Source organism: Sceloporus occidentalis, unplaced genomic scaffold (assembly GCF_023333645.1).
Source record: "Sceloporus occidentalis isolate IW3139 unplaced genomic scaffold, rSceOcc1.0.p SCAF_1, whole genome shotgun sequence".
NCBI classification, from domain to species: domain Eukaryota; kingdom Metazoa; phylum Chordata; class Lepidosauria; order Squamata; family Phrynosomatidae; genus Sceloporus; species Sceloporus occidentalis.
Genome location: NW_028316981.1, coordinates 252,362,720 through 252,389,576, shown reverse-complemented (window position 1 = coordinate 252,389,576; position 26,857 = coordinate 252,362,720). Strand labels below are relative to the sequence as shown.

Genomic DNA, 26,857 nt, shown 5'->3' with positions numbered 1-26,857 from the left:
AGACATAATGCCTGAACTGGGCTGTATAATACCTGTGTAAAGGCATTATATATCTCTGACAGAATGAAAGTGGATTGGAAAAGAAGAGTGATTCCAAACATTGCAAGATGGGGGTGAGGGTGAGGGGGAAGAATCCAAACATTGCAATTAAGCATTATTTACCACCATAGATCAAACAACCTGCATTCTGGATAATTGGGGGCTTGCTATTTTCATGTCCATTTATAATAAAGGAGAAAAAATGGACCCTGGACACTATAGGCCAATTAGTCTACTGAACATTATAACCAAACTTTATGCATTAAACTTCAGCTCCCAGAAACCCCAGCCAGTTTGGGCAACAGTCAGGAATTGTGGGAGCTGAAGTCCAAAATATCCAAAGTTTGGGAATCATTAGAAGATTATGCTCTGCTCAGGTACAAAAAAAAGAAGAAAAAAAAGATATTCACAAATAATCAATGGAGAAAAGCTGACATTTCACAGGTGGAGATACAAGTGGCTACTAGGCAACCACTTATGCAGAAAATGCAGACACGTAATATGTTTCTAGACGGTATAATTTTAATTCATTCCATTAATTGAAAGTATTTCTGAAATGTAATTACATCAGTTTCCTAATTATGTAGCGCTTGTGTATTTTTGGTTTAATTGCTCTATAAAACATATTGCAGTTGAATGTTGATGTCAGCAATGTTCATATGACATGTTCAAAAATCAAATTAGGAGCCAAACTTGAGTTAGCAGCTCTGGTATTCTGCTCACTACTGTGTGTTGCACTATGCAAAAAGGGAAATAGGAAATTATTCCTGGGAGAGCCATGTAGTCCCTAGTATTCATTAATTCATGCATGTAACATTTTCACGTGCTACAACTTGCAGGGGAAAGCAGAAGCAAAATTACACAGTGGATTCAGTTCTCAGTAATAAAAAGTAAGGGTTGTGTTGCATTAGTGAAAACAGTGTAAGAGGAAAATAAAAATGAAAAAAATGTGTATGAAAATGGAAAAAGAATAACTTAGCTATTTATTACCTTCATTTTGTACCTTGCCTTTCCTCCAAGAATCTGCCCAAGATTGATCTGCTGTCTTTTACTGTCACAACAATCCAGAGAGGTTAAATTAAGTGGTTAGTTACAGCAGTGTTGCCAACAAGCCTGGAAGATAATTCCCGAAAATGTTTGTCCAAAACCCGCTGAATCCCCCCAGATCACACGGAATATTCAGTCACAATTCCCGGAAAATTCCCATAATGTTAAAATGGCAGATGTTTTGCAAATAAACGTAAACATAATTGAATAAAAATAATTGTAACTTATTTCAACTCTCAAAATCGCCATTGAACCAAACAAAGAATCTTTCAGTCCTTTTAAGATATTTATTTTGACATGAAGGGGGTTCAGGAAGCTTTGTGCCAAATAGAAACGTTTTCGGCTGCAACCGCACTGCAGAAATAAATCCAGTTTGACACCCTTTTAATTGCCATGGCTCAGTGCTAGGGAATCCTGGGAATTCTAGTTTTGTAAGACATTTAACCTTCTCTCTCAGCAAACTCTGGTGTGACAACAAACTACAATTCCCAGGATTTCATAGCACTGGCCATGGCAGTTAAAACGGTATGAAACTGGATTGTCTCTGGAGTCTGGAGTGAAGATGCAGCCTGAGTTGGGTCCAAGACACACTGCAGAAATAATCCAGTTTGAGACTGCTTTAACTGCCCTGGCTCAGTTCTAGGGAACCCTGGGAAGTGTAGTTTTGTAAAACATTGAGCCTTCTTTATCAAAAAGAGCTCTGGTGCCACAACAAACTATAATTCCCAGGATTCCCTAGCACTGAGCCAGGAGAGTTAAAGCGGTCACAAACTGGATTATTTCTGCAGTGTTTTGGACCTTCGTTATTAAAAATGCTCAAGGTCCAATCGATACTGCAGAAATAATCCAGTTTGAGACCACTTTAACTGCCCTGGCTTAGTGATAGGGAACCCTGGGAATTGTAGTTTTGTGAGAAAGAGCTCTGGTGCCACAATGAACTACAGTTCCCATGCATCTGAGGAAATATGCTTAAGTCTAGGAAAGCTCATGCTGCCAACTTTTCTTTCAGTGAGACTCAAAGGTGCTACAAGATCTCTCTATCATCATCCATTATTATTATTATTATTATTATCATCATTATTAAATCCAAATGGAGCTGAAGAAGTGGACTTAAACTGGCAACACTGATATCCTGTAGATTCATTCTCTGGGGCTGTGATATGGAAGCGTGGAGGCAATTCCCTTGTCAAACCAGGGAATCCTGGGAATTGTAGTTTGTTGTGACATGTTGAGACACTGCTTTTACCGGCAGCCAGGGCTCCATGCATGAAATTCTGGGCTTGGTGGTTTGTTGTGCCCAGAATCCCATCATCGCAAGGAGCCTTGCAGTTAGAAGCAGTGCCAAACTGGATTATTTCTGCAGTATGGATGGCAATGGAAAAGAGAACGAAAAAGAGGTCCACAAAACAAAATTCTTGGAAGACAGGGCAGCAGGGGTGCCAACTGACCAGGTGCTCTGCCCATGCTCAGAGGCATATTTAATCACTAACACATACACACACACACACTCTCAGGGACATCACATTCACATGATCACACAGCAGCCACTTTGCTTTCCCCTGGAGCCTGAGAATGCCTGAGGGGGGGGCAATCACTGTCCTCTCTCTGGCTGAAAACTGTTAGTGTGATTCCTCCAAACAGTTGGCTGGTTTGCTCTTGCTCCGTCCGTCCTCGCTCTCTCAGAGGAAGTCATTGAGAGAGAGAGAGAGAGAGAGAGAGAGAGAGAGTTTTTTCTCCAGCCCTCTCTCTGATTGGCTGAAAACTGTTACACTCCAAAGTTGCTCTGCAGCAGTCTGGAGCTGAAATGGGCCAGAGTCGCGGAAAAGGCACTGAAATAGAGCCAGGCGCGAAAATCACACGAAAAGCTCTGAAAAGTCCCCGTTTTCGCGTGAAAGTCGCGACACTGAGTTACAGTGTCATCCAACGAGCTTCACAGTTGAGTGGGGAAAATGAAGGAAGGGGGCAGAGTTAGAGTTTTGTGTTGCCATTTATATATTGTTGGACTACAACATCCTTCAGCTTGGGTTGTGCAGGTTGGAGCTGGCTTTTGGCCAGAAGCAAGCCTTTATCTTGCTTGATAAAGAGTGATTTTAGAGCTGTCAGAGCAGGAGCCATTTACAGGGAATGCACTGGCTACCATGTTATTTCTGGGTAAAATTTAGAGTTCAGATTATGACTTGTAAAGCCTAGGTCCAGACTATTTGAAAGATTGTATCTCGTTATACCTATGGGATTTTTAAAATCCACATTGGGGGGCTTTCTTTGAGTTCCACCACCATCACAAGCCCTTCTGGCGAGGACACCAGAGAGAGTGCAAATTCCCTTTCTATTCAAATAGGCATTTGGTGATTAATTGGTTGGAAAGAGTCATTTTCATGGCACATGTGTGCTGTATTTTAACTCTATTATTATGTTTTAAATAATTTTATACTTTTAAAAATTTAATGGAATTTTAATTCAATAGCATGTTCAATAGTATTTCAAATTTTTTGGATTTTTAGCTTTTTGCTTGATTTAGTATATTTTATGCTGCCTTGATGTAGTGATGTACTGGTTTGAGTGTTGGACTATGACTTTGGAGAACAGGGTTCGATTAGTGCCTGACCATGAAACCCACTGGGTGACTTTGGGCAAGTTACTCTATACCAATGTCAGAGGATGGCAGTGTCAAAATTCCTTTTAAGAAGAATGAAAACCCAGTGATAGGTTTGCCACAGGTGCCCTCCAGGGTCGTTTTTGTGGAGCCCATGGGTAGGAAAAAAATGCAAATCCTGTAGTTTCCTTTTTTCATTGTGAAAAAGTGTTTCTTTCAATCTATGTTGACTTTCATATTATAAGTAATTCTCTATCTGTCTTCTTCAGACCATGGACAATATTATACATTCCTTCCTTGTCACTCCATACTTACTTTTCCTGCCCTAAATAAGTGCTCATATAATTGTAATCTTTCTTGAGATGAAAGTTGCTCCAACTCCTTGTTTATTTTACCCTTCCCGTTTCCACACCTTTTCCACCTATACAATAATCCTTTTTGGAGTATAGTATCCACACCAGTATACAATATTGCAGCTGTGGTTATAACATATTTTTTATAAAGGCATTATGATATTGGCAGCCATCACCCAAACATGGCATTTGCCCTTTTTCACATCAGTTGCACACTTGATCAACATTTTCATCAAGCTGCATCCCAAATCTCCCTTTCTGGCTGGTCACCACCTGCTCAGATCACTATTACCATGTCTTTAAAGTTTTGATTCCCCCTCTTTTCCCCCTCCCAAACATGTAACACTTTACATTTGCTTATGTTGAATTTCATTTGCCATTTTCATGCTTATTTCTCCCAATTTGGGCAAATCCTTTTCAGTCCCTTCACTACCATTTTTTATTTTAAGTACCCTACACAATTTGGGTCCATCATTACACCTGGCTCTTTCCCTGCTCACCTCAAGCTCTGTGTCATTTATGAAAAAGTTTAAAGTACGTGAGCATGTGAAGATTTTTGGGAGGGGTACTGTTTTGATTCCTTGATCCTGAGAGTTCACTATTTCTGTTCTGTTTTTTGTTCTTTAACCAGTTACCAATACCCCTCATCCTATCTCATGGCTGCCAAGATTGCTTAGGAGTCTTTGGGCCCATTCACACTGAGAAATAACCTGGTGTGGAAACCGGGTTATTTCCATGATTTGCCACCACTGAATATCTCTGTGGCATTGAATTGCCATGATCGAATCTCTCTGTGGCATTGATTTCTAGATTTCGTTCACATTGGCAACGGGATAAAATCCACGATCCTGGCAGGAGGGGGGGAGGAGGCGGAGGAAGGGCAGGAAGAGCGGAGGCGGCGGGATACATTGGATTGACTTTTGAGTTCCCATTGGCAGCCCTTGCCAAAAATAACTGGTTCTTTTGAAAAGAACCGCAAGAAAGCCCATTTAAAAAAAAAACCCAGGTTAAGGGGGATTTGTACTGCGCCCATCCAATCCAGGTCAGAAAGCCCTGGCATAAGTGTGAACGACCCCCTAATTCGAGTCAAGAAAACCCGGCTCAAGTGAGAACTACCCCAATTTAAACTGGTTTGGAGCCCAGGTTAAAATGCAGTGTGAATGGGCCCTTTGTTACAAGACTACCAAAATCCTTTCCAAATCTGTATGTTTCAGTTCTCCACAATAAAATCATTCTGCATGTACAGGAGTAGGCAGCTAAAGTATAGGAACTGAGTCAGTTGACAAGCAAGAGGATATATTAGCTTTTGATAGATAAATTCAACAATTAAAATCTAGTAATAATAATACAACATACAATCATCCCTTTATATCCACAGATTCTTTATCCATAGAGTCAAGCACCCATGACTTGAAAATCATAGAATCATAGAATCGTAGAGGTGGAAGACACCACAAGGGCCATCCAGTCCAACCCCTGCCATGCAGGAACTCTCAGTCAAAGCATCCCCTATATTCCAAATAACAAACGTTGATATAATACATATTATATAAGTACCCCACTGTATTTAATGGGACTTGAGCATCCATGGGTTTTGGTATCCACTGGGGTCTTGGAGTCAAACCCCATGGGGCAACAAGGGCCCACAGTACATAAAAGAAAATGCCTCAGCTCTGGAAATGCAGAATTAGATTGTGAAATTGTAAGATGAAATTTTAATACAGGTAACAGACATTTTATGTACACATCTGATAAACTCAGCCATGACATGCTAATTTTGAAAGTAAACACACAGCTGTGTGTGTATATATATAAAGCTCCTATTACAGCAGGAGACAGGACAGTCTGTTGACCTAGCCCAGTACTGTCAATATAATCTGACTGGAAGCTGTTCTGTGGTTCTTTCACCTACTTCCTGGGATGTTCTGCATACTGCACTGAGCTGTAATGTATTCCCTAAATGATTTTTTGAAAGACATAGGCGGGATACAGACCGCCCAAAAAGGGCGGTCTCCCGCCGCCCTGGTTTGCTGCGTGAGGGAGCCGCAGCGGACAAACAGCACGGCTCCCTCACGCAGCAAAAAGAACCCGCAAAAAGCGGGTTCTTTCTGCGGTGCGGTTGTGATGCCGCAGTGCGCCAGTGGCGCACTAGCAGTGTCACAATGACGCCAGGACGTGCGGACGATAGGTGTCTGTCATGTCAAAATGGCGGCACCCATATGTACAGGGTGCCGCCATTTTGACGCCCTCGTCACATGCGAGGGGCGGGTCGCATCTGGAAGCGCCGCCCCTTGCACGCAACGACGGTGCCCCGTAGCACCCGTCTATACAGTGCCATATATTGCATTTTAGGAAACTCAGTTAAAACAACCAAAGATATCTTCTATGGAAGATCTTTTGGTGCATGTTGTTGAGGCACGTTGAACTAATGTATTGTAAAACAGTTTTTTAGGTAAATACAAGAGAAGTGCTTAGTTTTTTTTTATACAAGTAAGAGACTACAGGAAGACTACATGTTGATAATCTACAGTGTTCACAGGTTTGTTTTTCCAATGTATATATACATCTGTACATATCAGTGTTTTCCTTTGAGTATCTGGTAGTGAAATAACTTTGTACAGTCAGCCCTTCACATTTGAGGCTTTGACTTTTGCGGATTTGATTATTCATGGATTTAATTTAAATGCTCTCTAGGAATCTCTAGGTCCTCCTGTGTAACTATATGGTCAAATTGAACCAAAACCTGCACTAGAGGGCCTAGCAATTCTTTGAGAGAAAACGTTTGGGCATTTTTAGGTCCTTCGGGGCAGTTCTGTGATCAGCCTCTTGCATACGTTGACCATAGAGTTACACTGGAGGACCAGAGATTCCTAGAGCGGTATTCTCTCAGCTAAAAAACAATGTTTTTTTATTGTATTTTTTTTTTTCACTTTCATGAGGATTCTGCACCTCTAATCCCAGCAAATATGGAGATGCAAAATCAGCTATACCTCAGTTAACAAAGTAGATGTATTCCTGGATATTACTTCTTTAACAAAACAACACTGGCACCAGAAGCAGAATAGGGTAGCTCATACACTACAAAAACAAAAAGAGCATTTCAACAAGCAAACCTTTCATTCAAAACTAATAATACGAACATGTGAAATGAAACAATAAAGTTAAGTAAGCCTTGCGTAAATAAATAAAAAACATTTTGAACCTTAGCGAGACCACTTGAAAGTTTCTTCAAAATGCATCCAGGAATGTCTTTTTCTTTCTCTACCCTGCAGTTTTCTTATGATTTCCATTTTGGTTGCTTTGTAGCATACTTAATGCAGCTGGTGTGGCAGGCTTATCTGCTATCCTTATTAAAGCTCTGTTTTGTTGTTCACTTGTGCTCAACAAGGGACTCTGGCATGTTGTAGGCAGGCATACACGACTACAGTAGGACTATGACTAGAGCAAAATCTCATTCTTTTCCAGCAAAAGCTTGCTTGTTTACTGCAGACACAATGCTGCAGCCCAAAAGTTTCTTCAGGCCTCCCTTACCGTCTTCCCAATGCTAATGCGGATTAAAAAACTTCCAGCAAACAGAAAAGGGGGACTGGATAGTCATAAAAAGACTTTGTAAGGAGTTTCACTGGCAGAGTCTTTGTTATTTGAGGGATAGCTATAAAGCTATGTCAGTGTTTACTTTAAAAATAATAATCTAAAAAATGAAACATGTTTATTTGACTTCTAGAAAGGTTTTATGTAAGAAAAATATGCACTATGTGAATAATTCTACCATGTAGTCCAACTTGTTGAAAGAATGGTATGAATTGTATACTCTGCCTTTGACCCAAGGTCATAGAATACATGAGATATTTCACTTAAGCTTTCAATGTAACTCAGTATTTTAAATGGTAGAAAATATTTTGCCTTGCAGTCTGTTTCATATGTATTTTGCAGGTTTTGTTACAGCAAACTACTGTTGTAAGTGAGTGACCTTGATACCTATCATCCTTAATCTTTCTAATTCTTGCTGTCTTTTTAGGACCTGTTGTGTAGCTGCATTTGCTTGCTTGCTTTTTCTGGTTGATAGTGTTTTTCCACCAGCTGACATAATGCTGAAGGGTGGCTTTTGCAGAGTGCTAAACTGGGAAATGCACACAATATAGAGCTTACTGTAGTGCATATCTATGTATTGGCAAAGGGATGAACATCATCTATTGGTACCAGGAGAAAAGCTGTTGTTGCATACTTTACAAATGAGATCAGAGAGGTGAGGCAACTCTTATTTCCCCTTTTATTTTAATGTTCTGTAATTTCAGTTTATGATAGTGTTCTGCCCTCCTTGATGCCATTTGTCAACTTTCTTTTTTTGTCATTATTATATTATTATTATTATTATTTATTTATTTATATAGCGCTGTAGATTTGCACAGTGCTGTACATAAAAACAATAAATATATAAGAGTAAACCTGCCTATGGCGTACAATCTAAGAAATAATAGGATAATACATATAAAATACATAGCAATACAGGAGATGGTTCAATAAAACAGGCAACAAAAAAGAATATCAAATAGCAAGTGACAATTATGCAAGGCCTGGGAACGCTTCTCTGAACAGGATGGTTTTCAACTCCGTTTTGAAGCTGGTTAAAGAAGTGATGGCTCTTGCTTGTGGGGGAAGAAGGTTCCAGGAGTGAGGGGCAGCGAGTGAAAAGGGGAGAATCCAAGATGGGGCAGAGGAAATCCTGGGCTGAGACAGCATACCTTGACTACCAGAACAGAGGGCCTGAATGGGAAGGTGAGGAGAAATAAGGTCTGATAAGTAAGGAGGGGCCAGACCATGGAGGGCTTTAAACGTCGACAGCAGGAGCTTATACTGAATGTGGAAAGGGAGGGGGAGCCAGTGAAGGGATGCCAAGACAGGAGAGATATGGTCAGAGCGGTGGGCGGATGTGATAATGCGTGCAGCTGAAAATTGGACAGAAATTAAAGGACAGAGGTGAGAAAGAGGAAGCCCAGCCAGGAAGATGTTACAGAAATCAAGTCGTGATGCTACTGATTTCCTTTAATCCTGGAAGGAAAGAAGTCATCAATCTTTGCAGGTCACTTAGTAGTTTTTATTTCTTGGATAAAGTACAGGTCAAATTATCCTTTAAGTATAAAGAGATAAGTCATTAAGAAATTAAGATGGGTCATTGTATTCACCCATCTGCCTATAACTATGGATAAAGTCCAATGTTGTACTTCCATACTGTTGTTCTTCAGTATCCAACAGCAGTAAAATTGGGACTCTCATCCCTTGCCACCACAGGCCTTTGTGGCACTAAAAGCCACAAAGAAGGAGCTGGTTCCTTTCTTGTTAAGTTATTTTGAGAGCTAGTGTGACATAATGGCTTGAATATTGGACTTTGACTCTAGAGACCAGGGTTTGAGTGCAGCCATGAAACCTACTGGGTGACCTTGGGCAAGTCACACTCTCTCAGCCTCAGGGGAAGGCAGTGACAAACCTCCTCTAAACAGATTGTGCCTTTGGGTCTCCATAACTCAGAAATGACTTTTTGTCACATGACAGCAACAATACAGACCCATAGTAAGCTCAGCACATGAGTAGATCTGACTGATCTATGACTTTTATTTAAGGAAACTGGCAGTGTGTCAAACTAAACAGTTCCACTTTAAGAGTTTTCTGGTACATGCTTTAATTAGATTACTGTAGCATGATAGTATGATGTAGTGGTTTGAGCATTGGACTATGACTTTGGAAATCAGGGCTCGCTTAGCTGCTACTCCTTGCAAACCTACTGGTTGATCTTGGGTGAGTCACACATTCTCAGCCCCAGAAAACCCCATGAAAGCACACAGTAACATGTTCTATGTGGGGCTGCCAATTTTAGGAAATTCAGTTTGTCAAAAATGTTACAGACAAACAGTTAACAAGGACAGGCTTTAAAAAGCAACCAATTCAATTGTTATGATGACTTCACTAACTATTGATCTATTTCTGGGCACAATTCAAGGCTGGGCTATAACCTATAAAGCCTTATAGAAATTGGGACAGCCATCTGAAATACTATATTCTCTCTTAAAGCCTGCCCTAGCTTTGAGATCTTTGTGGGAGCTCTTCTCTGTCTTCCACTGCCTTTTGAGTCACATCTAGTGCAGACTCCATACATTTTCCCCCCAGTGTCACTCTACCAGCAGGCACTTTGTTGTAGTTACTATTGCTGCTGATTTATCCCTTCTTGAATGTATGTTTACAATAGCAACCAAAGCTTGGGTTTCAAGTACTCTTAGCTGTGCAAGTTTGTCACAGTAATGTCAAAAGCCTTAGGAATGATACTTTCTGTGATCCCTAGCATCCATGGATGTTACAGCAAATTAGCCAGTGATCATTTGGGAGCCTTCCTCACTGTCCCCACCTTAGTAATTTTGGGAAAGGTGAGAAGGACACTCATAAAGTTGAAACCAATTTATTTTGGATCGAACATCGTCATTGTAGGAATCATCATCCAATCTAAAATGGATGTGTGGTGGAAGAATTCTCCAATGATCCAGTGTCTAAATACAGTGGGCCCGTGGTATCCACTGGGGTTTGGTTCCAGTACCCCTGGTGGATACCAAAATCCATGGATGAACAAGTCTCATTAAATACAACAGTGTAGTAAATTGGTGTCCCTTATATAAACAGGTAAAATCAAGGTTTGCTTTTTGGAATTTATATAATTTTTCATAGTTGCAAGCCATGGATGGTTGAATCTGTGGATAAAGAATCAGTGGATACGGAGGGCTGACTGTATGGAATTCCAAAACTCATCCATCACTATCTAGTATATTTTCAGCCTTTACCATCTGTTTATGTAGCACCTTAGCTTTGAAATTTCCTATGCATTTGGATGTCTTGCAGATATACAGGAAACATTGCAATGACATTCCAAAAGTGAAGGTTGGGTCAAGTTTAAAATTACAACTTCTGATATGTTTGGAAGCTAAACATCTAGATAAAGGAGTGAACAGCTTTATATTTCCTTTGTTGACTAAATATATGTTCCATTTCTTGCTGAAGCCTCTGTTATCTTTGTTTTCACTGTGAATACGCTTTGTTACACGGGGATTAGACTGATCTGGTTTGATTGAGAGAAATGTTGAATACTGAGATCAGATATAATGCCTGCAAAAATAGCTTTGTTAGTGTAAGCTGCTGAGCCTTTTAAGTATGGCTTTCAGCACATCTGATGCAAGCCATTCGGTGAAGAGTAACAATACTGAGATAATATTATGCTTAATTAATCTTATTTTTGAAAGCCTTAAACTGTAAGATGGCTGCTGGCTATGGTAATTTAAAGAATTCAATTTGACCCTTACATTAATGCTAAATGAATGTTTTTCTAAATTGTTTCATAGATATCTGTATCAGAATGATACAAATTGTTTTCTATTTTTAATGAATGTGACTTTAAAAACAACATCAAGTTTTCAGTTCCATTTTTATTGATATACGTATTGCCTTTCTGCGTACCCTTATTGAAACGTAATATTTTAACTGATACAGTGAAAACAAGGAAATAATGTGTAGTTTATATAACATATGTAGTGATTGAGAAATCACAGAATCGCCGTATCTTCTAGTGACTGAGTGACTTTTTTCTTTTGCATCCTCCCCCCAAAAAACCCTTGAAATTCTTGTAAAATGGAACTTAAAACTGATTTTAAAAAAATGTTTAATGTAGAACAATAGAAAGCCTTTTCTTGTACCCTATCAGTGTATGTGAAGAAATGGATTAAAATGTACAAAGCTCATGCTAAAATCAGTTAGTTTCAAAGGTAACACTAGATTGTCTCTCCCTCCCCAACTATTTATTTATTTATTTGTATACTGAAGCAGTATAACACAGCTACCTCTTTGAATCTGTTAATTGGAAAAGGTTTATTAGTAAGCTAGTGCCACCTAGTGGATTGTTCATATTATTTCATTTTTAAAAGGAAACAGAAGATTCCTAGTTCACAATTTCAATTAGCACCTAAATGTATTGTGTTATAAATTTATACAGATCAAGAGAAGTAATAGTGCCACTGTATTCTGCTTTGGTCAAGCACCACCTGGAATATTGTGTCCAGGATCGTATCAGGTTTTCAGAACCTCAGTGAAATGTATTAAGTTTGCTGAACTGCTGTCAGTAGCCCTTGATAGGAAAAAGATCTACTGGTAACTCTCCAGTGTTTATAACTGCATGCTACAATATCAGCATCTTCTTCCCTCCTCCACACACCCCCATCCTGATACATTTGTAGACTGTATATCTCTATCTCCATTGACATATATCCTGTTGAATTTGGTAAGTCTTACATCCATGTAAATAGTTCCAGAACTAAAGCTCAAATTACCTGTATTTGAAAAAAGAGTGGAGCAAAAGTGAAAAATACACTGTAGAGAAATTACTATGGCCCAGTACATACCTTGGATTCTGTCCGGGCTGGCAACAGCCTTTTTTCCATCGGAGAGAAGCCACAGCCGCCAAACTGCATGGCTCCCGCCGGCGGAAAAAGAACCCATGAAAAGCAGATTCTTCTAAAGCCACGGTGGCGGCGTAACAAGTGCGCCACTAGTACACTCATTACATAAGTGCGTGTGGTGCTGTGCTGATGCCGCACGGTGCTTACGTAACAATGGCGGCGCCCGTGTATACAGGGCACCACCATTGTTATACCTTCATCATGTGCTAGGGTTGCTGGGCATGTGGGCGCTCTGCCCTGAGGCAACCCTAGCATGTGACGAGGGCATCCCAAAGGGCCCATGTGTACCAGGCCAATTAGTTTTTTGAGTTCCACTCAGGCCTGATCTACATGACACGTGCAGCAAGAGGGGGGTAAGGATGAGGGGGTAGAATGCATTATATCACTTTAGACTATAAGCGCAGGATTTGAAACTTCTGCAAAAACACTTCCTGCAAATCAAAAATAGCACAGCAGGAAGAACAACTCTGTTTTGGCTGACTGAGGTTTTCTTTTTTTCATGACTTTCATATAGAGGTCCATTAAAAGGTGATCCTGTGTTTCAGTCTGAAGCGATGCAATCCATTCTAAACCTTCAGTTCTCTACCACATCCTTTGGCTGCATATACAGATGAAGCATGAGAGAGGCTTACATAGAAGTCCTTTGAGGCTGGAGAAAGGAACCCCCCCATTTTATTTTATTATAATTCAGGAATTTATAAAATGCCAGCATATGAAAACAGCAATGATTGTGTAATAGTTATTAGTAAAAATAACAAATCAATAACAATATGGATATGATAATGTAGAAGAAGCTTATTAGGGGAAGTTAAAAAGGTCCACAGAATTAATGAGGTTCTAATGACAATCAGATCTTGGCACAGTTGAGTCTTCATGTAGAATATCTTTCCAGAACACTTGATATTGTGGTGGAGGTTGCATCTGTTGTGAATTATTGTTGATGTACTCTATGGAAAGGAACCATTTTTCAGTAAATGATATTTTTCCAATTTGTCCTTTGACTTTCTTATATTGTCTGTGAGTAGGGTTGCCATAAGTGAGGATCTCCAAACCGGGACAAATGTAGGACAAATGTAGGGTGACATTTTCAAATGTAGGACACATTTTTATAAAAATGGAGGACACACAAAAAATTGAGGTTTTTTTAAAAAAAATGTTAATATAAATGCATGTTTTTAGGCATGATCAAAATGGAAGACATTTTGGCATTATTCTTAGACAGATGGCAGAAATGTATTTGCCCTCAGGTTCAACTGTACTTCTCAGAAGTGTGTACTTGGGCAAGGGACTGTGGTTTTTCTTCACTGTGCATGAGTTTGTAAAAATCACAGCAAGTTACATTGGCCGTGCCTCAGAGGCTTGTTCATATCAATATCACCATCATCATCATCATCATCATCATCATCATCATTGTGCAAGAAAGGCAGACTTGTTAGCATTCAAAGCGCCATAAATACACAGAAAATGCATTTGCATATATTTAATAATTAAAAATAATGAAAAAATAAATAAAAAACAAGGCAGGGGTGTATATATTTAATAATAAAAATTAATGAAATAAAATAAAAACAAGCAATAATAAAAATTAATAAAATAAAATAAAAACAAGCAATAATAAAAATAAAATAAAATAAAATAAAAACAAGCAATAATAAAAATTAATGAAAAAATAAAAACAAGCAATAATAAAAATTAATAAAATAAAATAAAAACAAGCAATAATAAAAATCAATGAAATAAAAAATAAAAACAAGCAATAATAAAAATCAATGAAATAAAAAATAAAAACAAGCAATAACAAAAATTAATGAAATAAAAAATAAAAACAAGCAATAATAAAAATTAAAAAATTAAATAAAATAAGTATTTTATATTTTTAAATATCATTTTAAAACCCCCCAAAACCAAGGCAGACCTAATGGCCACTGACTCAGCTCTCCTCCTCCTCCTCCTCCTTCTCTGGCCCAATTCTGCCCTGACCTTCAGGCACCCTTCCTGCAGCTCCTTCCTCCTCCTCCTCCTCCTCCTCTCCCCCCTCCTCCTCCTTTTGATGGCTGGCGCGGGGGGAGGAAAGTGAGGCAGGCGCGCGCGTGCGGGGGGAGGCAAGCAGGGCAGGCGCGCGCATGCGCGGAGGGAACCAGGGCAGGTGCTCGGGGGGAGGAAAGTGAGGCAGGTGCGTGCGTGGGGAGGGAAGCAGGGCAGGCGCGCGCGCGCGGAGGGAACCAGGGCAGGCACTCGGGGGGAGGAAAGTGGGGCAGGCGCGCGCGCGGAGGGAATGGGGCAGGTGCGCGCGCTGCCACTGGCCCCTGCTGAGGCCTGGGCGGCGCGCAAGCCCTCCCAGTGGGGGGGCGGTGGCGGCGGCGCTTCTGCCGCCCGCCGAGGAAGAGGAGGAAGGCGGAGCCGGAGGAGGAGGTGGGTTGGCGCCGCAGCAGCCGCATTAGCAGCAGCGGCAATGGCCAGAGCGGGCCCCCAAACCGGGAACAAGGCACGGGTGGGGGCCCAAACCGGACCGGGACCGGGAGGGGCCCCCCGAAACCGTGAATGGCACGGGGGCCGCCGGGTTATGGCAACCCTATCTGTGAGTTTCTGAGAAGGGAGAATCTTTCATGGCAAAACTTTGAAAGCCTTGCTGGGACCACATCAATCAGGCGAGAAGTGATAGGAGTAGCTTTCCCCTCTCTTTCACTTCATCTTTTATACTGGTGTTGGTTTTGCCTTATATTGTTTTCTTTTTCCTTTTGAATTTGGTGGGAATAAAACACCAATACTAGCTCCAGGCCTAATGTCTCCACCCCTGTTCTGAGCTGGATCTGGCTATAATTCTGGTCTCCTCAAAATGGTATTGAAAACTGACTCACAACACCACTATTAGCTTAATCAGTGATAAATGTTGCCACAGACTATATAAGGCAGAACTAAACAACGGAAATTAAATTACATATGCATAACCAATTTCCCGTCTTAGTAGACATGAGAACTATACAAACATGTTATGAACAAAAAGTTTATTCCTTCATTCTGTTCCAAACTGCCTCTATGTCCTTGAACTCTTAGGCTAAAGTGAGACTATCTAGTATGACTTACTGAACACAAAAAGAGCCTTTCATGCCACTAGACAGCTGTTAAACGTTTGGCCATAGGACTGCCATGGATTTAAAGACCCATTTGACACACCTACTATAGCCCCTCATTCCAAGGCAGTATCTCAGAAAGGAGAAGACTTGAGAAGTTCTTAACATATATATTCATCCTTGGAATGGCCTCTTTTTGCCTTCCCATAAGCTAAACACAAGCAGTGGGATGGCTATAGCAAGAGAATACACAATTACCATCCAGGGTAAACCTTTCCTTCCTCCACCTTTTAACACCTGAGGGCCAGGATCTTGCTGCCAACTGATCTACAAGATAATAGATCCTGGACAGCCTCCCTTCTAAAGAGCTTATTACGGTGATCAACTATCAAGCAAATTCATGTAGATAAAGGTGATATCAGGTACATGATCCTATTCTCAGATGACTTCCTATTGGCCTAGGCCTTAAGAGGTTTCTGTTGTCAATCATATATCCTTCTAAATTACCTCAAAAGCATATGTCTGAGTTGCATTCAGAAACATACTTGAAACCAGTGTAGTTGTTTCAGCATCTGTGAATGGTCTGTTGTAGAAAGCCTTGTTAATATATCTTGTAATATTCTGAACTAGCTGAATTTCTCAACACTTTAAAGTCATCCCTATGTATTATTTATTAAAGTGATGCTGTCTGGCTTTTACCAAAGCAAAACACAGCCAGGTTCAAAAGCACCCCGAGGCTGTGAAGCTGCTCCTTCAAGAGAGTAGGCATCACCTTTCAGAACAGATTCAGCATTACTTCCTTGGCCACACCAGTTCTCCACCAACAATCCATCTTATCTGGACTGAACCTTGTTTTTAGTCTTCCCATGCCCATTACAGATTTTAGACACTATTCTGAAGCATGTGTCACTGGCCTAGAGCAATTCACTTGCACATCTACTAACTGATCTACGTATGATAAAAAGAAATCGAACTGGATGTCAGCCAGCCCTTACTCAGATGGCAGTGGATCTAGATAATCCAAGAACATCTCATCCAAGGACATCTGGAAGTATGTAACCAACGCATACTTCAGAACTTTACCAAAGAGCTATTGTAGATCTGTAATTATCTAGTATGGTGGGGTTAAGAGTTTTCTTTCTTCATTAACTCAAAGCCTCAATTAGACAGGACCGAACTGTGCCTTGCTGCAACAAGGAATTCACAATTCCTCTTACCCAATTCCTCTCCAGCTGCTTTTATGAACCAGGATGGATCCAACAGGAACGTGGTGGCTCTCACCTCTCTAAGAATCCTCTAAACTTGCTAAGCTAAGGCTACATGAATTGTATCCAATAACAAAAGAAGCAAGAGCCAAGATTATTTCTTATGCATACAGCCAAATCAAGTCTGATCTGAGTGATTTTATCTGCAAAGTGACTACAATTACTTCATAGCAGGCCATAAAGTGGTCTGAGCTCTTTTTGTGTAGGGCAGATCATAGAAGTTCCCTGACCACTCAAGGCAGACAGGAAAATCAAGCTACAGAAAAATCAAGCTAAAGTTTAGCATTTATAGTAATTCAGTACTAAAGGTATGAAATACAAATATAACAGTAGTGGGAACATAAAATATTTTACCCAGTATTGGAACAAAAGACAGATTGAAGACACATCTCTGAAGGGACAAAACAAAGTTTGAATTATTTATATGCCATTTCTCATGTGAGCTGTGGACAAAGTGGCTCTCAATAAGTATCAACTTAAGAAAATGTGTCACTTTTGAAAAGGGCATTTTTATACAAATATCAATAAATTAAAATAAGACAGAATATTTCAACAAGCATATTATCAGTTTAGTATTACAAATAATCAAATTGTACTACAAAATATTAAATGTGGAGGAAAAAAGCCAGCTGGAGATAGTATGTTATGAAAAGAAAGAGTTGTAGGCTGCAAACTGTTACAGGCTGTATCTTGTTGGTTAAGCTCAAATAGAGTAGGCACATTAAATCAATTGTTGAATGGTGAATGAACTTGTAGCTAAATCCCATTGATTCAGTGGGTCTATTGTAGTCAGGACTAATGACAGGGTTTAGAGCATAGACTTCATTTATTCTGTAGTGATATCCTTTTTCGCATTATGCTCCTAAAAAGTGTTTCATTTATCTTGATTTTCATGTTATAATTTGTAAAATTACTTTTTGTTGTACTCCATGCACTATTTTTTAGTTGTAAGTTGTGAGATCCCATTCAGTTCTGTATTCGTGTTCATTTGTTATTTCCACTGGCTGTAAATATTATTTGCATTATTTATTGCTACTATATCCCGTATCATTTTTGGTGTTTTGTTTATGCATTTGTGATGGTTTTCTTTGATTTGTGTATCTGTGACTGAAATAGATTTTGTATTAGTTTGAAAAATGAAAGGGAACAGCTAAAAAAGAATGTTATTCCACATAGCAAATACAGTATTTCTACACTCAAGGGGCACACCAGCCTGAAAAACAGTTGGGGGTTGTTGTGGTTTTCAGCAGATTGAGGTAAGGTCTCATCTGGTTAGAAGGTTCAAGCTAGCTGCCTCATCTCTCTTCTGGAACAGAACAGGAGGAAAAGGGCTTTGCTGGGGCTTGCCTTTGAGAGTTGGTGAGGGATGCTGGTCTTATTGCTGCTAAAGACCAACTAAGTTGTATTGTTGAAAAAATCATTGGCTTTTTCTCCTTAGCACATCAACAAAAAATCCTGCTGCCTTCTCTGTGAAGCCTTTGGCTCTCAGGTATCCTAAATTAATTCCTGCTAGTTGAAAACACTATTTTAGGTTTAAGATACTGTACATCTACTTGCGAGAATATGGGCCTGTGTTGCTTGTCAGCCTCTTAATATTTTCTTTAAAATTTGCTAGTTTCCCTACTGCTTTGTCTTAATTGCTTACCATTTGGTGTGGATTTGTATGTATATGTACTGCTCTAGAGGCTGTAACAAGTAAAACAAACCCACATTTCAGAGCCTGAGAAAGGAGAATAAAACATGTAAATGGCAATTTCTGGTGACTAAAATGCCTGTCTGTAAAGGTGCTCTTTCTCAGACAGTTGCTCAGATGCCATTCGTAAAGAGGCGGAATCTTTTAGTGCAGCTGAACTATGATTCGTCGACTTCACCGAACTTTTCCTCTTTTAATCCCAGCCCCCTCTTTTTTCTTTTTCTTCTTTTGAGAAGTTGACTTTGCTGCTTCTCAAACACGCACGTCATCTGTAATCTCCAGAGATTTAGTCTGATACCATGAGCTCCGAAGCAGATGAAGGTATGACTTTTTCAAAGGGATTGCTTTATAAGGGGTTGCTTTACAAAAAAAGTAGTGTTGTCTTTAGAGCTGTTTCTGGCAGCAATAAGAGATGATGAATAGTGGGTTTGTGCTCACTGTTCTAAACTGTTCATAGGGGCGGGATCTGCTAAGGCATCTGAAGACTGCTGTTCAGATTTCACAGAAAATGCTGCTACTAAAACCTTGACTGCAAAGATGTTTAATTTTTTATTCAGTGATAACTAAATACTATTCACAATGTTAATAATATGGAAGGTCTAAGTGCCTGCATATTCACAAGCAACAATGGCTTGAAAGAGGAAGATATGCTTTTAAAGTGTCGTTGTACTGTTCCTTTTCTAAAAGGAAGTTGTGTAATTCGGAGAACTGAAAGATCATTATTTTTCGGAAGGAGTTTTCTTGGCATTAACAACAATTTCCCCCCAGTACGAGTGCATTCTGCTTGAGATATGTGTATTTATACTACTAGTACTTGAATTGAAACAAGGATATTTCATTTACATTCATTGTGTGAAGAATATGGAAGAACTGGAAATATTCCATGGAAAACCCAATTATTTATCTGTATAAATCTGAGAAGGGATATATCTAGTTATGGAAGAAATAGCCTTCGAAAATTTTAACACAGAAGTCCATTTGAACAGAAGGTATGGAGAAAGAATGAGGAAAAAAAAGCATTTAAAATGTGGATATATTATAAAAGACTGGTATTTCCTGACTTGTTAAGATACCAGATAAACTATTGAATAAAGATCTGGTATAAGATTAGTCAAATCATGTTTAGTAGTGAACCAAGAAATTGTTCAGAACATTGCAGAGAGGTTCCCCATTCTGCTAATGCTTATCTGACATCCCTAACATGTGAATGTTTTCAGCATAGATCTTATCTTTATAATCTGAGTTGAAGGAATGTGTGTTTGTGACACACAGAAAAACATGGTCTGGCTAAATGAAATCCTCTATATGCAGCATAACTATTTAATGAATACATTGGCTTAACAAATTATATATAATGCTTAGGGCTTCCATGTGCTACTCTGCTTACATGGAGTCAAAGTATGATGTGAATCCAGTCCCAAAGAACAATGGTATGCTGCACTAAAGCCCTCTTCTGTGGCAGCTCCTGAGTACAACATTCCTCTGGCAGCGTGTTCATTTCAGCCCTTTTGTATAGTAGATGAGTAAGCAGCATGCATGCCATGACATGACACAAGGTTCAGAGAAAACGCTTTTAAAAGTGGCCTTAGTTTGACACACAAGTTCAGTTGCTGAAGACAAAACACCCAGAGTATCTCTCTAAAGGGAGATAGTGCTTCTGATCAAATTTTGTGAGATCAGTGTGGCCTTGTTTTCTTCACAACTGAATTTTACACAAGCCATAGTGTACGTTCTTTAAAGTGGCGATGAAGAGAAATAGTGCAGGTACATATTTTGGCACCACCAAAATTGTACTTATGTTGTGTTTACTTATGTATTTTTTCTTTTAAAAAATAACATTATTATATACCATTAGTCTTGAGAAAGTAGTTGTGTCCATAGCTGATATGCTGAAAATAACATTGAGGAAAAAGAAACTAATAATAAAACAGAAACAACAACAACACCCTTCCTGTTGTTGTTGTTTTATATTTTATATTATTAAAAGGTTATCCAGCATCCAAATTCATTTTTAAAATTCTATAATTAACAGGAATGTTTACAGATTGAACTATTTTGTGGCTTTACTGCAGAAAAGCATCATGTCTTAGAGGCTGATGATAATCTTAATGGTGCTGCAACCTTCCTTCTTTCCTTTTTCATCTGTTGCCAGTGGATGTTGATACTGATTTCCCCCCGAATGACATTAACGTACAAAACAATAATGTGCATTATTACTCAGAAAAAAGCCCCTCTGTGATTATGTATAGGATTGCACCGTTCAGAAGGAAAGCCAAAGTAATGACACCTCCTTAGTAGTGACACATAAAAAGAAACTATCTTGCCTACTTGCTTGCTGTCTTTTGTTGGATGGTCTGAACCTTTTTGTTTAAACAATATTCTGGATAATAGTTGCTTTTCTTCCTGATTCTGCTTTAGTTTTTTTGCTTACCTGTCTTCATTTTAAAAGCACCATATGAAATAATTGTGTTAGAATGAAGCCCGTTTTAATATATTAAGTCCAGTTGGTAGTTGTATGTAGAGTAAACCCACAGAACCAGTGAGATTTACATAACTGTTGGTTTATTCAGGCCTGGGACAGACCGCCCCAAAAGGGCTGGCCGGCGGTGGCCTGTTTCCCTCTGGAGGGATGCCGCAGCAGCCAAACTACCCGGTGTCCCTCTGCCCAAAAAGAACCCGAGAAAACCGGCTTCCTTTTGGGTCGCTGGGTGCACATAATGAGTGCGCCAGTGGCACACTCGTGATGTAAGCGACACTCAGCAATGCCTTTATGATGCATATCACATCAAAATGGTGGCACTCAAGTGGACAGGATGCTGCCATTAGGCCATCGCCGTGCCGTGTGAGGGGTAGGGACTGTGCAGTTGGTGCATGGTGCCTAACCTTAGAATCGGCAGCGGCACGCCACTTCAGAACCATCTGTCCCCGGCCGTAGTTAATTGAGTAGATTTATTCTAGCTGTGGAGCTTATCGCTTATCGCTCCACTTAAATAACCCGTCTTACCTCATCCAAATTCAAGCCTAAATCGTGAGGCAGCTGGGTCCCACCGCAAGGATTTTGCCACTGAAGCCGCTGGGTGAGTACAGCCCGGCTGCAGGCCTGGTCCCAGGCGAGCTCCGACAGCCTTATTTTGAAGCCAGAAACTTTCCGACTTGGAAAAAATGGCCGCCTGAGCTCGCCTGGGACCCGGGCTGCAGCTGGGCTGTATTTGCCTGGCAGCTTCGGCAGCAAAATCCTTCCAGTAGGAATCGGCTGCCTCCCAATTTAGACTTGAATTCAGATAAGGTAGGCCTGTTACAGACAGCCAAAATAAAGCTGCTTCGAGTCACAGTGGAGGTATGGTGTTTCAATGATGCATGCGTCCTAAGAGTCCAGAAGCCACACCAATGCCACGCTCCAGTCCTTAGGGCTGGAGCATGGCTTTGGTGCGACTTCTGGACTCTTAGGATGCATGCATCATTAAAACGCCATACCTCCACTGTGACTCGAAGCAGCTTTATTTTGGCTGTCTGTAACAGGCCGTAAACTGGGTTATTGAAGCAGAGCGATAAGGACCTGTGACTAGGAATTAGATATAGGTCTATGTATTTAAAATTGGCCTTGATTTTTGTGTTGTAAGGTGCCTGAGCGCCCTTGAGTACACATATGCCTCAGTTAACAAAGGCCTAAAACAGACAGGCAGGAAAGAGCGGCTTTTGGTCACTTTGGAGGCAGGCATGCAGACAACACACACCCCCAGAGCAGCCAGAAGCAGAGAATGCACCCAAACGGAAAAAGCTTGGCACTAAAAGGAGCGGGGAAAGTCCGCTCTTTGCCGATGTTCTGTTCGGGACTGGGCCATGCAGTCACTGCGGTCCTGTGCCAATCAGGGGATGACTGGGGCTGGAGTGGACCCAGGCCATTGCAAGTGCCGATCTGCATGACTCCGTAGCCTCTGACAAAAGCACCTCCACTTTTCTTCCTTGCCCTCTGCCTAACTGGAAGGTTTGTTTGTTTTTTTGTTTGTTTGTTTGTTTGTTTGTTTTTAACAGCATTAGCACTGGGAAGGACTGGTTGGTGAAGCACAGACATTCACTTGCCAAGGAACAGCAGCATGTCTGCATTAAACTGCAATAATGCTTGAGCTGGGAAAGAACAGGCTACTTTTCAGCCAATCCTACTCTAGTTGTCTGTGCCTACCTACAACAGGCAGAGTAAAAGCAGCTGCCCCTAAAATCCCTTATTGAGCATGAATGAATAGCAAAACACAAAAAAGGTGAAATAGGCTAATTTTCCTGCTACCTCAGCATGTTAAAACAACAACATACTGTATATAAGTCTAGAAATTTTTAGTCAAAATATTGACTCAAAAAACTTGATTGACTTATCCATGGATCAAAAAGAAACCACCCCCTTTTATCTGAGTAGAGAAGTGAAAGGTAAGACTTTAGTCTGTCCCAGGAGCATCTAAAAGAAGCACCAACCCCCACTACTCTCTCTATCATGATGCTGCTTCTGACCTTTTTGAATTCCTAGGTTGGAAAAGCACAAACAGTTATGCCTGCAAGAATTTGTAAGTTCTTTGGCATCATTTTCCTTAGCTTTATCTTTACATCCTTTGTTATGTGCCTCTAAATTTGACCCTTGACTTTTCCATAAGTCATATCAAAATCCATAATTTTGGCCTGAAAACCTGACCTCGACTTATAAATGAAGTCAACTTATAGTTGAGTATATAAGATAGATTTATGAGTATGGCCACTGCAATGGAATCATGAGAAAAGTGGAAGGTAGTGAAAGAAAAAGTTATCCCAGAATGTATTTTGAAAGAAGCTTTCAAACGGTTTGTAGAAAGTTCAACATGTTTTTGGCGAGTTACAGACCACACAAAATGGGTGGTCTGCTGCCGCCGCTGGTTTGCATCTGGAAACCGCAACGGCCAAACTGCACAGTTCCCGGGCGCAGCCAGAAAGAAGTGCCGAAATGGGCCCTGGAAGTGGCGCCGAGAGGCGCTAGTCACGCACTCGCGGCGTCACTTCCACCACGCGACGTCCGGACGCTATGCGTCTGCGACGTCAAAATGGCGGCCCCCATGTGGACGGGCGCCGCCATTTTGTACGGACTCAGTCCGTATTAGGGTTGAGGGGTGTCAGGAAGTGACTCCCCTTCTCAACCCTAACACACCCCTTCCTAACCCTAGCACGCCCCTTCGGCGCATCTGTAACGCGCCATTGTTTACTTTTTGAGGCTTATCTGTCCTGGTTGTTTCATTTCTCCTGTTTTGAATGAAAACTTTGAAACATACTGAACTATTCTTCCTTTTTTGTGGTACAGGATCCTATCCCCATTCTTTCTATGTTATTTCTACCTCTGTTAAAAAATTTTCTGTTAATAATAATAATAATAATAATAATAATTTGTTTTATTTATATACTGCTATTCCAAAGATCATATTCCATATTCCAAAGATCAGGAAGACATCTACTTCATTAACTGAGGTATACCTGTAGAAGATACAAAATTATAAAATTAAAACATTTCCTTGTTTTTTGATTGCTTGGTGCAATACAGTGTAAACTAGGGAGACTGACCTCTTAATTTGTGGGTTAGTAATTTTCCAGTTAATGAGAAAATGTTGTCAGTGTAATTCTTCAGCAACATTGCAGTTTATGAATGTTGTCACTACTTTCTGTAATTTCCAGATGATTGCTTTGTCACACACTGAGCTTCTAATAACCAAGGCCAAATACAATGCAGTGCTGCTGCTATGGAACAGTTACACTGAAATCCTGTAATTGATTTCTAAACCACAATGTATTGTGTTCTCAATCAATAGAAATACCTTTTTGTTATATTTGCATTATATTTTAGTCAACAGACTATTAATAGCATCCTCTGTATTGGACAAATGTCCAGACCAAAATGTAATAGACTCTCAAATATTAGTTATGACTTATAGGGTGTAATGTGGAAGTTACCATCCAGATAGCAGATTTAAAAGTGTTTAGTTCTGCCCTTCCCCCTACTTAATGTTAGGGTTTTTTTTGGTCATTACAGAACATAGTAGTGTTGCAGCCAGGGCAGAATCCCAGAGGACCTGAATGTACAGGGCAAATTGTATGGGAGAAAGCACACCTGTAGGTAATCTGGACCCAAATCATGTAGGGCATTGAAGGTAATAACCAACACTTTATACTTTCCTGGAAACTAATTAGCAGCCACTGCTTTTAAGATTGATGTAATGTGATCACTCCTTGATGTACCTGTAATCAGTGTGACTGCCATTTTCTAAACCAGTTGGAGTTTCTGGACTTGGTACAAAGGTAGCCTAGTATATAGTGCATTGCAGAAGTCCAACCTAGAGGTTACCAGCACACGCATTACTATCATTAAGTTCTCTGATTCTATGAAAATGTGCAGCTGAAACTGATAACAAGCACTCCTGACCACCACATCTATCTGAGCTGACATTTGGAGGGATGAATCCAGGAGCACTACCAAACTGTGAACACAGGGGGAGTGTGACCACATCCAGAACTAGCTGACACATTTCCAGCCCTAGATCAGGACCCTTGATAGTAAGCACCTCTATCTTGTGTTTTTCTTCGTAACCAAGAGGGACAGGGATCAAGAAAACAAGTTGTCTTCCTTGCTTTCCCCAGCAGTTTGTCCACACACCATGCAGTGTAATCCCACTCGCAGTCACTGGACACCTCGTTATTAACTTCCACTTCAATGAGGGCATTTAAATCAGCTCTTATGTGAGAGATTTCATCTGCAGAATGGTTATTAAAAGCATGACAGTGAGCTTCTGAAGGTTCTTTCTTTTCTGCATGTACTTTGGTCACATCATGAGAAGACACAATTCATTAGAAAAGACAATAATGCTAGGAAAGATAGAGGGTAGAAAGAGAGGGAGACTGCATGCCAGATGGATAAACTCAATCAGAGAGGTCACCGGCCTTAATCTGCAGGACCTAAGCAGAGTAGTGGAGGATAGGGGGTCTTAGAGATGTCTGGTCCACAGGATCACTATGAGTCATGGTCAACTCGAGGGCAGTTAACAGTGACAACAAGAAAAGGATTGGGGAACACTGTGTGACTAAAACATTAGGCTATCATATGAATGCTGCCTTTAAGAGCCATGAACGTCTGCCTCTCCTATGGAAACATCCATAAGAGAAGGATAACATTTCTGAGTAAAATGTTCCTGAATTGCTTCTTAGCATTATGTTGTACCTTAGCTCACCTAACCATGCAACTTACTTAATAGTGTCCTTTTATAGTCAGGTGTGTAAATAAGTGAGGGCCAGAATGTTGCTGTGGTTTGAATGTTGGACCACATCTCTAGAGACAAAGGTTCAAATACTATATTTTCCGGCATATAAGATGGCTTTTTACCCCTGTCTTATACTCCGGGTTCTGACCACAGAGACAGGCAAATGGTGTAGCCACCTCTCTGTCTCTGGGATCCTTGCGGTTCCTGTCCCAGCAGGCACCACGGCCGGGCTCTCTCTCTCACCGCCATTGGTGGAAAAGGCGGCGGAGAAGCAGCTTCAGAGCCAGTCAGGTCGAGGGAAAGAGCCGGACCCTTATGCCTCACTGCTGCCGCTGCCCAGGATACTCTGCTCCTCCAGCAGCTTCCGCGGTATGTCAGAAGTCCATCATGGAAGCTACTGGAGCCACAGAAGCCACTGGAGGAGCAGAGTATCCTGGGCAGCGGCGAGGCATAAGGGGCCGGCTCTTTCCCTCGGCCTGACTGGGTCTGGAGCCACTTCTCCGCCGCCTTTTCCAGCAATGGCGGCGAGAGAGAGCCCGGCCATGGTTCCCGCCTTCCAGGCCTACACAGAGACCCCCTCAAGCCGGCACGTGTGGGCGCAATACCCCCTTAATTCGGCCTATTGGAGGCCAGGGACGCTGCCTGCCTGTGACTTGGGGCTCATCTTATACGCCCAGTCGCCTTATACGCCGGATAATACGGTACCTGCTCAGCCATAAAAATCCACTGGGTGACCTTAGGCAAGTCAAAGGCCCGAAACACATGGGTCATATAAAGCAGCTTCCAGCCGCTTCAGGACTGTGGTGTTTACACGGTGCATGCCTCCAAAGCAGCCAGAAGAACTGGCCCCAAAATGAGCTGATTAAATCATCATGGTCCCGGTGCAATCAGCGCTAGAGTGGCCAGAGGCTGCTCCTTCTGGGCTGTCTGCTTTGGCCTATAGTCTCTCAGCCTCAGAGGGAGGCAAAGCCAACCTTCCTGAGCAAATCGGGCCAAGAAAGCCCCATGATAGGTTCACCTTAGGGTGGCCATAAGTAGCAAAAAATGG

At 40.9% G+C, this 26,857-nt stretch overlaps 1 protein-coding gene across 2 annotated transcripts in view; it reads left to right on the top strand.

The window, feature by feature from the left end:
* TNFAIP8 (TNF alpha induced protein 8) overlaps positions 1-26,857 on the top strand; it is a 54,412-nt gene that overhangs the window by 6,171 nt on the left and 21,384 nt on the right. Inside the window, exon 1 of one of the 2 annotated variants that reach the window (XM_089491820.1) lies at positions 18,773-18,871. The exons of the other annotated variant lie outside the window; for it this stretch is intronic. Within the exon in view, the coding sequence (XP_089347946.1) occupies positions 18,850-18,871 (22 nt within the window). The 5' untranslated portion in view covers positions 18,773-18,849. Of the gene's footprint in view, positions 1-18,772; positions 18,872-26,857 lie in introns of those variants that run through there. 2 annotated transcript variants of the gene reach the window in all.